General features: G+C 46.5%; 1 protein-coding gene across 6 annotated transcripts in view; it reads right to left on the reverse strand.

The window, feature by feature from the left end:
- The window catches only part of LOC103181595 (equilibrative nucleoside transporter 1), a 47,120-nt gene that overhangs the window by 19,944 nt on the left and 11,059 nt on the right, over window positions 1-16,117 (reverse strand). For 2 of the 6 annotated variants that reach the window (XM_042332995.1, XM_042332998.1), the window contains exons 2-6: window positions 9,055-9,266; window positions 6,445-7,072; window positions 5,981-6,062; window positions 5,669-5,835; window positions 4,932-5,071 (exon numbers count right to left, since the gene is read on the reverse strand). In XM_042332995.1, the coding sequence (XP_042188929.1) occupies window positions 4,932-5,071; window positions 5,669-5,835; window positions 5,981-6,062; window positions 6,445-6,473 (418 nt within the window). In that variant the 5' untranslated portion in view covers window positions 6,474-7,072; window positions 9,055-9,266. Of the gene's footprint in view, window positions 1-4,931; window positions 5,072-5,668; window positions 5,836-5,980; window positions 6,063-6,444; window positions 7,073-9,054; window positions 9,267-10,390; window positions 10,623-16,031; window positions 16,095-16,117 lie in introns of those variants that run through there. The other 4 variants (XM_042332997.1, XM_007898206.2, XM_042333000.1 and 1 more) reach the window with 4 other exon arrangements.

Consider the following 16,117-nt stretch of genomic DNA (forward strand, 5'->3'; position numbering starts at 1 on the left):
TTCCTCAACTCAGTTCTAAAAGGCTGACCCTTAATCTTAAGACTGTGACCCCTAATTATAGATTCTCCTACCGGGGAAACAGTCTCACACTGTCTACTCTGTCAAGCCCCATAAAAATCTTATATGTTTCTATAAGATCACCCCTAATTCTTCTATATTCTAGAGAATATAGGCCTAGTTTACTCAACCTATCCTCATAGGTAAACCTCCTCATCCCAGGAACTAACCTAGTGAATCTACGCTGCACCCCCGATAAGGTGAGTATGTCCTTTCTTAAATAAGGAGACCAAAACTGCACACAATATTCTAGGTACAGTCTCACCATGGCCCTATACAGTTGCAGCAAGACTGCTCTACTCTTGTATTCTAATAAATGCCAACGTGCCATCAGCCTTCCTAGTTGCTTGCTGTACCTGCATACCAACTTTTTGTGACTGGTGTACAAGGACATCCAAATCCCTATGAACACTAACACTATCTAGTCTCTCCCACTGTAGAAAATAATCTGCTTTTCTGTTTTTACTACCTAGGTGAATAACTTCACACTTCCCCACATTATATTCCATCTGCCACCTTCTTGCCCACTCCCCTAGCCTATCTATAAGCCTTTCAATCTTTTTGTGTCATCCTCAGAGCTTACTCTCCCACCTAGCTTAGTATCTGTAGCTGTAGTATCTGTAGCTTAGTATTGGAGTCCTGTAGCTCAGTGGTTAGAGCACTCGCTTTGCAAGTGAGAGATCTGAGTTCAATTCCAGGCAGGGCGAAACCTTGGGCAAGTTTCCTTACTCCACACGCCTAATAATAATCCCTCCAAAACTCAAAACAATAATAAATTGGTCATTTTCAATCTACGACTGTTTGTGGGACATTGCTGTGCGCAATTGGCTGCCGCGTTCGCCCACAAATATACAGTCAATTCACTTTACAGTGTGTTCTGTGAAGCGCTTTGGGACGTCCTCCCGACGTGAAAAGCGCTATATCAAATGCAAGGATTATTATTATTATTATTATTATTATCATCCACAAATTTAGATATTTTAAGTTCTATGTCCTCATCTAGATCATTGATATAAATAGTTGAGGCCCAAGCACTGATCCTTGTGGCACTCCACTAGTCACATTCTCCCAATCTGAGAAGGACCAGTTTATCCCTACTCTCGGTTTTCTTCCCGTTAGCCATTCTTCGATCCATGCTAATATATTGTCTTCAATTCCATGGGCTCTAATCTTGTGTAGCAGCCTTTTATGTGACACCTTGTCGAATGGCTTCTGAAAATCTAAATTCACTACATCGACTGGTTCCCCCCTATCTAACCTGCTAGTTACATCCTAAAAGAACTCTAAAAGATTTGTTAAGCATGACTTCCCTTTTGTAAAGCCATGTTGACTTTGCCTAATCATGTTATGGTCTTCTAAGTACCCCACTAGGAGGTCCCTAATTTAGGATTATTATCTCAGCAGCCACCTCTTTTAAAACCCTAGGATGCAGGCCATTAGGTCCAGGGCATTTGTCATTTCTCAATCCCAACAGTTTCCCTAGTGTTAATTCTTTACTGATGTTAATTTCCCTAAATTGCTCACTAACATTAGCTTCTTGGTTCCCCTCTATTTTTGGTAAGTTTTCAGTGTCTTCTAACGTGAAGACAGAAGTAAAGTATTTGTTTAATGGCTCTGCCATATCTTTATCCCCCATTATAATTCCTCCTGTCTCTGTCTGTCTGACCCACATTCACTTTTGATAGTCTCTTCCTCTTTATGTATTTGTAAAAATTCTTTCAGTCTGTTTTTATGTTCCTAGCTAGTTTCCCCTCATAATCCATTTTCTCCCTCCTAATCAGTTTCTTAGTTTTTCTTTGTTGGTCTCTGAAGCCCTCCCAATCCTCAGGTTTACTACTCTTTTTGGACAGTAGTATTGATCTTTTCTGTTAATTTTATACTTTTCCTAACTGCTCTCATTAGCCATGGTTGAAGTATTTTTCCCATGCTATTTTTATTCCTCAAGGGAATATGTGATTGCTGGGAATCATGTTCTATATCTTTAAAGGTTTGCCATTCTGGTTTACTGGCATATCCTTTAATCTAATTCCCCAGTCTATTTTAGCTAAATTCTCTCTCATACCTGCAAAGTTGGCTCTATTTAAATTTAAGACCATTGCTTCAGATTTAACGACATCACTCTCTAACTTAACACTATATTCCATCATGTTATGGTCACTCTGCCCTAGAGGAGCCTTAACTTCTAGCCTTAACTTTGTAATGGTTTGAATCTCACGAGCAGAAGAGAGCAAGTAAGATCTCCTTTGCTCTCGGGATTCAAACTGAGTAAAGTCGATATCCTTGGCCACTGAAGGCCAGCAAGCACGGTGAGGCAGAAAAATGCATGATAGGAGAGTGGACGGAAGAGTCTACACTTGTGCAAAAAATGTTTTTAAATATTTCTATTTGGGGACTGGTCCGAATTCTGGATACCCGGATTTCAGTAAACCAGGGAAATTCTTGGTTTCAAAAGGCTTTTTCACAGCCAAATGAGGTCATGATCTGTGTGACCAGGAGTTTGGATACTGTACTAGCACTCTCTTATCTACCTCTCTCACACACTCTTGAGTTCACACACATACATACTGATCACACACACGCACGCACATACTTTAACCTCACACACACACACATACTCAAACCTCACACACGCGCACTCTAACTTCACACACACACCTTACACACACACACATACTCTAACCTCACACATACACACACTCTAATCTCACACACACCTCACACACACATACTTTAACCTCACACACACACACACACACATACTTTAACCTCACATACACACACTCTAACCTCACATACACACACACTCTAACCTCACACACACTCTGACCTCACACACACGCACATACTTTAACCACACACACACACTCTAACCTCACACACACTAACCTCACACACACTCTAACCTCACACACACACACGCACTCTACCCTCACACACGCTAACTTCACACACACACTCTAACCTCACACACACTCTAACCTCACACACACACACACTCTAATCTCACACACACGCACTCTAACCTCACACACACACACACTCTAACCTCACATACGCTAACTTCACACATATACACACTCTAACCTCACACACACATACACACTCTAACCTCACACACACACACACACACTCTAACCTCACACACACACACACACACATACACTCTAACCTCACACACACACACCTCACACACACACACAAACTCTAACCTCACACACACACACTCTAACCTCACACACACTCTAACCTCACACACACACACTCTAATCTCACACACACACTCTAACCTCACACACACAAACTCTAACCTCACACACACAGTCTAACCTCACACACACATACACTCTAACCTCACACACACACCTCACACACACACAAACTCTAACCTCACACACACACACTCTAACCTCACACACACACACATACACTCTAACCTCACACACACACACCTCACACACACACACACAAACTCTAACCTCACACACACACACTCTAACCTCACACACACTCTAACCTCACACACACACACTCTAACCTCACACACACACTCTAACCTCACACACACAAACTCTAACCTCACACACACAGTCTAACCTCACACACACATACACTCTAACCTCACACACACACACCTCACACACACACAAACTCTAACCTCACACACACACACTCTAACCTCACACACACACACTCTAACCTCACACACACTCTAACCTCACACACACACTCTAATCTCACACACACGCACTCTAACCTCACACACACTCTAACCTCACACACACACTCTAATCTCACACACACGCACTCTAACCTCACACACACACACACACTCTAACCTCACATACGCTAACTTCACACACATACACACTCTAACCTCACACACACACACACACACTCTAACCTCACACACACACACACATACACTCTAACCTCACACACACACACCTCACACACACACACACAAACTCTAACCTCACACACACACACTCTAACCTCACACACACACACTCTAACCTCACACACACTCTAACCTCACACACACACACTCTAATCTCACACACACGCACTCTAACCTCACACACACACACACACACTCTAACCTCACATACGCTAACTTCACACACATACACACTCTAACCTCACACACACACACACACTCTAACCTCACACACACACACACACATACACTCTAACCTCACACACACATACCTCACACACACACACACAAACTCTAACCTCACACACACACACTCTAACCTCACACACACTCTAACCTCACACACACACACTCTAACCTCACACACACACTCTAACCTCACACACACAAACTCTAACCTCACACACACAGTCTAACCTCACACACACATACACTCTAACCTCACACACACACACCTCACACACACACACACTCTAACCTCACACACACTCTAACCTCACACACACAAACTCTAACCTCATACACACACAAACTCTAACCTCACACACACACTCTAACCTCACACACACTCTAACCTCACACACACACACTCTAACCTCACACACACATACTCTAATCTCACACACACACTGACCTCACACACACACACCCTGACCACACACGCACACTTCAAACTCTCATCCACGTACACAGCACACAAACTCCGATAACAACAACTACTTGCATTTATATAGCGCCCCCACACAGAGTTCTTCACAGTGGCGGAGCAGAACCTCTCACTCACCCACCTACACACACACACTCTGACGTCTCAAACATACATACAAACCCACAACTTTGACTTCTCATACACACTTTGACCTCTCGCTCATGCACACATGAACACGAATGCGTGGGCATGACACCTTCCCCACATGCCTGACCCTTAGCGACGTACAGTTGACGGAGATGATCGTAACCATGGTGATTATGAAGAAAGTGGTGGGATTCATGTTTATTTTAACGAGGACCGAGGTCAGCAGAAAGAGCAGGAAGATGGCGATCAGACTGCCATTGATTCTCACTGCCTGAGGAATCCTAAGGGGAGAAAGAAAGAAAAAGAAAAATGTATTCCTTCTTACATTTGGTATAACAACATCAAATTGCCATTGTACAGCAAGGAAGAATGTCCCAAGGTACTGGACAGTTAAGGTTTTGCACCTGAACTGGGGGAAATCTCCGTTCACATTGTTAAAACATCTCAAAGCGCTTCATAATGCAAAGTGGAGTGACTATATTTTGTGGGCGAAACGCTGAAGCCAGTTTGCACCCTGCAATGTCCCACAAACAGTCAGGAGGTGAGCGACCACTTTTATTTGGGGGATTGTTGGCAAGGACCCAGGGAGAGAGAAAGGACTCCCTTCTCTTTTCGAATAGTGCCACGGGATCTTTAACATCCACCTGAACAGGCAGACGGGACCTCGGTTTAATATCTCAGCGAAGGACAGCACCTCTGACATTGCAGCGCTTCACAAGCATTGAGAGAAAGAGCGAGAGGGAGAAAGAGAGAGAGAGATAGAAAGAGGCAGAGAGAGATTATATAACCTGTCTGTCACACACACACACACACACACACACAGAGGCACGGCCTCACCCCCTCAGGGGCACAACCTCACTCCCTCTGACTGGTTGTACCTCTCATGGAGGATGGAGTTGAGACAGCTGAAGATGAGGAGGGGCAGCATGGCACAGAGAGTCATCACGTTTCCGAAAATCCCCTGCAGGTAGTTTTCTTCCAAGGGCTGTGTCCCATTCAGCGTCAGGTTTGGATCGATTTCATCTTGCAAACGATGCTTAAAATACTGCCCGAGGAAAACAAAAACAGCTCAGTTAGCATAGAGTTAACCTTTCTCTACACCGTCCGTCCAGCAGTCAGTTACTGCACACGTTAGACACAGAGTAAAACACTGTCCGTCCAGCACAGGTAAAGCGTGAGGTTCCTCTTACCCCAATGGCCGTCATGAAGAAGTTCCAGGGTAGCAGTGTCCCCAGGCCCAAGATCAGAAATATTAGCCACACAGCATTGAACCTGTGATACACAGCACAGTGAGAACCTGTCTAGCCAGCCCCCACACAGCACCCCTTCACCCTCACCCACTCAGCCCATTCCACCCACACAGAGCCCCCTCAACCCCCACCCACACAACCCCCTCCCCTCACCCACCCACCCAGAACCCCCCTATTCCCTGCACAGCTGGTTGATGGTAGGGGTACACCGGCGGGGAACAATACTGGAGAGAGAAATGCATGATCAAACCAATGGCAATATCACGACCCACAACGACAACAACAATAGCTTGAGTTTGTACAGTGGTCTTCACATGGGGGAGCATCATTGAGCGCTTACGGTCCTCTCCTCTACTACCCCTCCTCCCCGCAAAGAACTTATGCTTTCGCCAGACTTAACTTACCGGTCTCTTGGCTCCTGTTTCATTGTCATTTTTGCCGGACAGCACTCCTACGCTCTCAATATTCAGATCACACCTTAACCCTCCAACAAGGAGAAATACAGCACGAGTTAGAAGCAGAGTAAAGCACTGTCCGTCCAGCACTCCAGGTCAGGACGGGTTAAACACAGGGTGCGTCTCTCCGAGGCTGAGCTTGCTACTCGAGTGGTGTCCAGCGAAAAGTAAACTGGAGGAAAGTCACTGGATTGCATAGGAGAGCAGGACCTTCCTTGGTAGATTACTAGCTGTGTGGCAGGGCTCTGTTCAGCAGATGCTATTCCCACGGTCTCCTCCTCCACCACCAGCAGATAATCCAGTCGTGTCCCGTGGAGCGTTTGATCGTATGGCTCTGCACTTAATCCCTACAACCTTTAATCTTTCCCCCTAACCAGCTATTTGTCTTTGACATGAGCTCACCTCCTGGGAGGGCCCTGACCACAGACCCCAGTGTGGGAACGACTGCCCAACTCTCGGATCCAGCAAACCTCTCACCCCCTCCCGCCTCCCCATGCTCTCTGCCCACTCTCCTGCTCATCCCCCCCTCTCCTGCAATAACCTCACAACCTTTGAAGATCTCATTCCTCACGTGTTTCTAATGAGAACAAATTCCCAGAGTTAGAGGAACAGGCAGAGACTGTTTATGTGACTTTTTTATTATTATTTGTTCAGCCGGGTGTCTGGCACATGCGGAAACCCATCACCGGGTATCCAAACCAAACTGAAAATTCCAGGCATCCCACTACACATGGAAATTCCAGAGATAACTTGTTGGGATGGAGTGCGCACTCTCTCCCTGTGAAGGACGCATCCTGTTTACCCAATTTCAGAAAGTATTAGGCACAGGTTGGCAAGAGCCAAGGCGTGGGGAGCTCAGAGTGTGCATTGTGGTAACAGCTGGAGTCTAACCAGCTAAAACCACATAGTTTGCCATTGAGAACATTGTCTGGCAAGCTTTCCTGCTGGTATTCCAGCTAGACCCACCCTACTCACGAGGGCTTTGGCATGCAGAGTTATCAGGAGCACTTTGAGCTCACAGCTTAGACTGATGTATTATCGGACATGCCGGCCTTCGGGTGGGATGTTACAATGAGGTTTCGCCAGGGCCTGTTCAGGTCATCGTTAGGGATTGACAACGGCACCATTCAAAATGAGAAGGGCATTTCTCTTTTCTCTTGTCCCGGCCAACAATCTCTAAGCTGACACACCAATGGAGGGCTGGGGAGGTGTTGCTTTTTCGGAGGTGTCGTCCTTCGGGTAAGATGCTAAACTGAGGTGCCATCTGCCTGTTCAGGTGCACGTTAAAGATCCCACAGCACTATTCGAAAAGAGAAGGGAGTTTCTCTCTCTCCTAGTGTCGTGGTCAACAATCTCCCCAAATACAATTAATCATTCACTCCATGGCTATTTATGGGGATATTGCTGAGTCAAATTGCATTCAGCCACAAAACACACAGTTACTGCATTTTACAGTATATCCTGTCAAGCATTGTGAGACATCCTCCTGAGGTGAAAGGCACTGTATCAGATATTTTCAGATCATCATCCCCTTTGAACAAAGACAATAACAAATTTCTCCCTCCCGGTTTCCTGGCGAACAATCCCCCAAAATAAAAAATTGGTCACTCAATCCACAACTGTTTGTGGGGGACACTGCTGTGCGCAACTGGCTGCTGCATTTCACCCACAAAATACAGTCAATCCATTTTACAGTATATCCTGTGAAGTGTTTTGAGACATGTCGAAGACATGGTGAGGCGCTATATCAAATGCAAGGATTGTTATTATTCACTTCATGGAAGAGAATAATGAGTCTCAATTTGTCCAGATTAGTAAAACAAGAGGACACTAAGAATAAGATGGAGTTAAATTCAGAACAAATCTACGCAAACACTATTTCAGTGAGCGAAGAGTGAACCCATGGAACAGGCTCCCTTGGGAGACGGTTGAAGCAGGAAGTGTTGATTCTTTCAAACACAGATTAGATAGTTTTCTTTTAGAAAACAATGTTATGGGATATAGTCCATAGGCAGTTTGGGACATATGTGCATTCGATCGCCAGGAAGACGGAAGGCGAACTAGATGACACTAATCCAGTTTCTCATTGAAGTCTGTGTTTGTTTCAGATTTCAACAGCATTTGCCCCATCACACACCAAACACTTCTCTCTTTCTACAAACTCGACCCCTCTGCACCAATTTACCCCCCTCACCAAACTCAGTGTCACCAGAAGCCTCCAAACACATAGACACTTAAAAATATATAATAATGATCCTTGCATTTGACGTAGCACCTTATCACGTCGTTCAGACGTCTCAAAGCACTTCACAGGATACACTGTAAAGTAAATTGACTGTGTATTTTGTGGGCGAAACGTGGCAGCCAATTGCACACAGCAGTGTCCCACAAACAGTCGTGGATTGAATGACCAAATTATTATTTTTTTTTCAAGGGTTTATTACACCTGGAACGCGATCCATCAATTGACTAACAAACGAGTAAGGAAACTTGTCTAAGGTTTCACCCTGCCTGGGTCCTCTCGCTTGCGAGGTGAATGCTCTGAGTACTTGTACTGACCTGAGAAGAGAGAATCTGTCTGCGTGTCTACTCGCAGTTGCCTTTTGCGCTCTGACGTCCAAGCGATGTCTGAGGTCCGTACTCTGAGTCCTATCTCCAGTCCAGATCCTTCACTCTTCTTGTTTATCTGTGACAACTCAGATCACCAGACCTCACCACCACACCCGTTGATCAGGAATCTTCTATTTCCATCTGCATTCACAATACAGCTCCTGATAAAGAGATGAGGAGATGATCTCACCCCCTGAATACTCCACGTCCCCACTTTTAAAGCACTCCACAGCCTTGCTCCACTCTACCTCTGCAGCCTTTTAAGAACATACCAACTTGTCCGCACTCTCCGCTCGGCGGGTACTGGCTTGCTACGTGTCCCCCGCCCTGCCACCCTACCACTGGCGGTCAGGTCTTCAGCTCTTCTGCCCCCTACCCTCTAGAAATCCATCCTGGAGCCTCTCCCCCACCCTTCTCCTCTTTCAAGACCCATCTCAAGACCCTCCTCTTTGACCGGGCTTTCGGCCACTCTCCAGTCCCACTCCTCCTACCTTCCACCCCTCTTGATTCCAACTCCCACGTCAGGTATGTTGGATACTCTTTTAAGAGTAAATTGACAATTAACAAAAGGACACAAAGAATAAGAAGGAAGATAAGAAGGGCAGGAAATACCATAGGACACTGGGAGTGGGATAAAGTGTGTGGCTTAGAGTGGTGGATTTACGAGAGACACTTAAAAAGCTACTAACACCCCCTTGATTTGGATCGAGTTATATTAAAAGGTGCAAACCCTTAACGGTCCAGCGCCTTGATATGTCCTTCCGACGTGAAAGGCGCTATATTCTGTAAATGTAACTTTGTTGTTTCGTCTCTCTCTGGGTCTGTCTCTCCGCCGACCTGAATAAAGCGCTGCAACAACACCACCAAGCAATTATACATTGCCCTTCACGTGGGGCTGAGTCTCGGAGCGCTTAACAGTGACAGAGCCTGACGCCGGGCAGTCAACAGCTGAGATGTGGAGCCACTAAGTTCCCTTTTGTGGGAACTGAGCGCGTGTCATGCGCAGTGAGTTCCAGGACACACACAGCTACACCGTCCTGTAACACAGCGACTGACTGAGTGGGGTCACTGTGCCGGTGTGAAGGTTACTCAGCCCTGGGGTCGGATACTGAGAGTCCAACATGGAAAGTCAATTACAGCTATAATCTGCCTCACATACCACAGTAACAAGCTTCCTTCTGACCTCCCACCCCCCCCCCCCTCCCACCCCCATCCGAGCGCAGCAGGTATGAAAGGCCTATTCATGCACAAAAAGCTCACAGGAATGATACTCTCTACAACTTACCCTCCTCCTCAACCCACATTGCCCGAGTTGGCCAAGCTCTGTGAGGCCTTCTGAACACCCACAAGTGAGAAGAGACACAGAGCAGATGGTCACCACTGGTGTCTGGGGTGATCCCTGACCCACCCAAGTCCCCATCTAAAAGCAGAGCCTTTCCTCCCCTCTGTCAGGATCTAGGATTGTCCCCATGACCCACAGATGTAAAGGCATCGTCTGACCCATTGCATAACCTGCCCCCACCCCCTGCCCCCCCGCCCCCACTCCCGACCTCTCCTCTCCACACACAACACTCCCCCTCCACACACTACCCCCCCCCGCCCCCAACCACACACAACACTCCCCCCTTCACACACTCCCCCCTCCACACACTCCTCCCCATCCACACACGCAACACTCCACACGCTCCCCCCTCCACAGACTCCCCCTTCCAAATACTCACCCTCCACACACTCCCCCCTCCACACACTCCCCCCCCTTCATCCACACACAAAACACTCACCCTTCCACACACTCCCCCTCCGCATACTTCCCCCTCCACACACTCCCCCCTCAACACACTCCCCCTGCACACACTCCCCCTGCACACACACAACATTCCCCCCTCCACACACACAACATTCCCCCCTCCACACACAACATTCCCCCCTCCACACACAACACTCCCCCTTCCACACGCACTCCCCCCTCCACACACACAACACTGCCCCCCCACACACTCCCCCCTCCTCACACTCCCCCCTCCCATCCACACACACAACACTCCCCCCTTCCAAACTCCCCCCTCCACACACACAACACTCACCCCTCCACACACTTCCCCCTCCACACACACACACACACACACACACAGCGTTCACCCTCTACACACTCCCCCCATCCACACACTCCCCCACATCCACACACTCACCCCCCTCCACATACACAACACTCCACCCACCCGACATCTCCCCTCCACACACAACAATCCCCACAGATGTTAAATATCCCATGACACTAATTGAAAAAGAGAAGGAAGTTTCTCCTGGTATCCGAGCCAACAAAGCCCTAATAAAATTGGGTCATTCATTCCATGGCTGCTTGTGAAACATTGCTGTGTGCAAATCAAATTGGATGCTGTGTTTCACCCACAAAATACTTACGGCCACATTACTTTACAAATCTGTATAGCCTTCCTAGCTTTTTTCAGATGTGGTGACGACATGATCAGGCGCTATATCAAATACAGATGCTATTATTATTTGAACAACTTACTATCTGTTCCAGAAGTGGTGTCTCAAAAGCATTTCACAACCTATAGTGTAAAGCGAATTGACTTTGGATTTTGTGGGCGAAACGTGGCAGTCAATTGCAAACAATAATGTTCCTCAAACAGTTCCTCAAACAATTGAGTGACCAAGATATTTTTTTAAAAGGAACTATTAACTCCGGAAAAACGATTCGCCGATTGACTAACAACCGTGTTCCTACTTAGTGCTAGATTTAATTTAATTCAAGATTTAATTTAAGACAAAATTATTCATGCAGACTAAGACTAGGTGGAATTTCAGCGTGCAGATAAATTCCATGGAAATTTACGGCACAGAAGACGTTGGCCCAATGTGTTTGTGCCAGCTTCCTAAAGAGCGATCGCAATCCTTCCAGTCCCGTTTACCTGCCCTTTCCCCCTACCACTGAAGTTTACTCTTTTAACATATTTGTCTAGTTTCCTTTTGAAATCCAATATAGATGCTGCCTCGATCACCGCTCAGGGCAGAGTGTTCCATACATAACTACTCTGTGCGTGAAAACAATTCTCCAAACCTCCCCATTTGTTCTTTTACTAACTATGTGGAGTCCCGTAACATAGTGGTTAGAGCACTCGCCTCGCAAGTGAGAGATCCTGGATTCGATTCCAGGGCAGGGTGAAACCTTAGGTAAGTGTCCTGCTGAAACTCTTGTTCGTGCCTCATCACCTCCCGGCTCAACTATGCAAACGCCCTGCTTGTCGGCCTTCCCAACTCCTCCCTCCACAGACTGCAGATAATCCAGAACTCTGCAGCCCATGTCCTCTCCCGCACCAAACACCGTGACCCCATCTCCCCCACTCTCGCCCGACTCCACTGGCTCCCTATCCTTCAGAGGATCCAGTTCAAGATCCTAGTCCTCATATACAAAACCGTCCACGGCCTCGCCCCACCCTACTTCTGCAACCTCCTAACACCCTACCAACCCGCCCGTTCTGTCCGTTCAACCGGCTCTGGCCTGCTCCATGTCCCCCGACCCACCCACCCCAAAATTGGTGGGAGAGCCTTCAGCCACTCTGCCCCCAACCTCTGGAATTCCATCCCCCAGTCACTCCGCCTCGCCGCCTCCTTAGCCTCCTTCAAGTCCCACCTCAAGACCCTCCTCTTCGACCATGCCATCGGCCACCCTCCTTCCCCTCCCCTCCTTTCCTTCCCCCTGACCCCAGCTCGGGTCTGAAATGCTGTACTCTGTCCAGCGTCTTGGGACGTCCTCCCAACGTGAAAGGCGCTATACAAATGTAATCTTGTTGTTGTTGTTACCCCACATCCCTCTGTTTACTTAGCAGTAAATAGGAACCTGGTTGTTAGTTGATTGGCGGATTGCTTTCTGAGGGGAATAATCCCTCCAAAAAAAAATGTGGTTGCTCAATCAATTACTGCTCGTGGAAAACTGCCGTGCGCAATTGGCTCCCGCGATGCACCCACAAAATACGGAGTCAATTCACTTTGCAATATATTCTGTGAAGCGCTTTGAGACGTCTCAACGATGTGACCAAGTGCTATATCAAATGGAAGGATTATGATTATTATAATTATCTTAAATTGATGCCTTCCAGTTACTGACCAGAGGAAATAATTTCTTTCTAATTGACTCTATCAAAACTCCTCATTATTTTAAAGACCTCTATCAGGTCCTGTCCTGACTACAAGTCAGTATTTTATGAATCCTTGTCTGTTGGCTCCAGGCTGAGAACATAATAAATCTTGCATTTTTGTTCATAGCAAGAACATCCCAAAATCCCACATCTTCTTTCTTCCCCTCCCTCTCCAGTTAGTCAGTGTTTGGAATCAGCACTTCTACTAGAGAGCAGCTTTACACCAATCATTATTTCGGCACTTTAATGGGAGCTTCTGCCTAATTCAAACAACCACAGGAGAGTTTCGAATAAATCTCTGGCCCATCTCAAGTTTGTTGACTATAAGTTAACTGCTGCATTTGCATGGAAAATGCAAACTAAACCTGTGCGCCTTGGGACGTCCTCCCGACTTGAAGGGCGCTATGCAAATGTAATTTTCTTCTGTTGTTGCTGTGAAGCTACGTTTGAGAAGGCGCTGTATCGCGTGTTGAGGTGGTCGTGGAAGATCCCGGTATACTGTACTTCTTGAAGAGAGAAGGCAGTTTCTCCCGGTGTCCTGGCCAAACAATCTCTTTGATTGTGTGTGTGTGTGTGGTGCTTACGAAATACTAAAAGACTGCACCGTTTGCCTACAAAAACAGCCAACATATGTGATGGTAATTACTCAGAGACATTCTAAGATGTTTTGATGCCGTTAGAGCCCTACAAAAATGCACATTTTGTGGGGGGCTGTTTGTGGGACATTGCCGTGCATAGATTGGCTGTTGTGATCTCCTGCAAAACGTCACCACACTTTCTAGCAAAACCTTCAAGACATCTTGATGACATGTTAGGGCGTTGTGTTCAAATGCAAGGACTACTGTTAAATTGTTTCTTTCCGAACTAAACCACATTGCTGATTCAGCACTGGATTCAGCTTGCCTTGCTTATTTTGTTGCTTTCTTCCTCTTTGACATGTTCTATCTCGTGTCTTGCTGAGCCCTGAGGGAAACCTCAATTTCAGACATATGTGCGTCATCCTCTCAGTGAGCCCCATCGCACAAGACTGTCAATGGAGCTGGTTCTGATTCTGTCTTTGGTCTCTGAAGCCTATTGCCATCCCTGGACCCTCCACTCTCTCTCTCTGCCACACAGATCTGTATATTTATATAAACCGTCTTGCCTGATTTCTTTCAGTGTTTGGGTTGATACTTACATATTGTTTGTGGATAAGGAAACTGTGCCAACAGCATCACCATCGACAACTGACATTTATATAGTGGCATGCAGGCAGTCTCGAAGCGCTTAACAATGGCGGAGCCCGATGCCAAGTCGGTGGGGGTGGAGGGAGGGAGTGATCGGTAAGCATGGTCAAAGAGGAAGGTCAAGGGGAAAATCGAGAAAGGGGAAGGAGTGGTCGAGGCAGAGGGATTGAGGGAGAAAGTTCCAAAGTTTCAGGACACAGTAGCTGAAAGCACAGCCTCCGATGGCGGAATGGAGGGGAACGAAAGACAAACCAGTTTTTGATATTTAGTCTTTGCATATTTAATGTCTCACTATGTCAAAGCATCTCACATTTCCCATCAACTGTTTTGAATCTGTCTGCAGGGAAAAAAGGCAGCCAATTTGTGCAGAACAAGTAAGTCCCCTCCCCCTCTCCCCACCCAGCCATAAAGTGAATGAATAATTTATCTATTTATGTAAACTAGGAAGAAGCTTGCCAACCCAATCCTTGCAATTTACACAGTGTCTTATCATGTCTACTGCTAAGTAAACACCTACTTACTGCTAGGTAAACAGAGGCATGTGGTGTAAGGAAACTTGCTTAAGGTTTCGCCCTGCACGGGAATCAAACTCGGGTCCTCTCACTTGCGGGACAAGCGTGATAACCGCGATGCTACAGGAATGCAATCCATTGCCCCAGTCCATTTCCTTGTCTGTTCAGCGCCTTGGGACGTCCTCCCGATGCTTTACGAATATAATTTTGTGTTTTGTGCTGTATTGACCCACAAGCAAGAGTGCCACCAACTGAGCCAGACTGAGACTTAAACACTGCGTTTGAAGTGCTTCAATGGAGAGAGACCAATTTACCAGCAGCAGCAAAGTGGGAATGTGGGAATTGTCTATTACAGAAGAGGCTGTGGGATTAGTGGAATGAGTAGGAGGGAGATTATGGAAGGGAAGCAGGAGAAAGCGGTTATTACAGCCTGGCAAAGCTTCCGAACAAAGTCAAATTTTTGTGCAATTTTCCCCTTAAATTTTTGTAAGTTTTCATACACATTTAAATGCCATGCGAGGTATCCGACATTCCCTCTGGCCAAAAACTCAAAATGAATTTGCCTCCACGTGGGACATTGCTGGTACAGAACAGCCATGTGTTTCTGCACTAAATTCAGGTTAATTATTTATTTCCAGATTACCATCTCTTTTTATCCATTACGTCATCAATTTAGTCATTCACTGCCTTGCAATTCAGGTGACAAGACAGGGCAAGAAAAAGAAAAAGAGAAACGGAGGCAGGGGTTACAGTACAGAGAAAGGGCACAGAGACATGTGATTAAATCACTGTGAGAGAAAAGAGACAAAGGGAGACACAGAGGCTGCCATACAGAGAAAGGCAGAGACGCGAAAAAAGTAAATGACAAGGTCAGACAGAGACAAACATAGGGCCGGAATTAAGAGAGAGAAAGAGAGAGAGGTAGAGAGAGGCAGACACCGAGAGAGGCATATCGACACAAAGAAAGAGAGACAAAAACAGAGACTGAGTGATACAGACACAGGCACACAAACAGAGAATCTGCTTACTGGAATGAGTTGGTGGATAGAGCACAGAGAACGTGTCCTGAAGAGAGGATGTATTTTCTTCTCCTGAAGTTTCAATTGCATGGAGA

Source organism: Callorhinchus milii, unplaced genomic scaffold, assembly GCF_018977255.1.
Source record: "Callorhinchus milii isolate IMCB2004 unplaced genomic scaffold, IMCB_Cmil_1.0 Scaffold3, whole genome shotgun sequence".
Classification (NCBI taxonomy): domain Eukaryota; kingdom Metazoa; phylum Chordata; class Chondrichthyes; order Chimaeriformes; family Callorhinchidae; genus Callorhinchus; species Callorhinchus milii.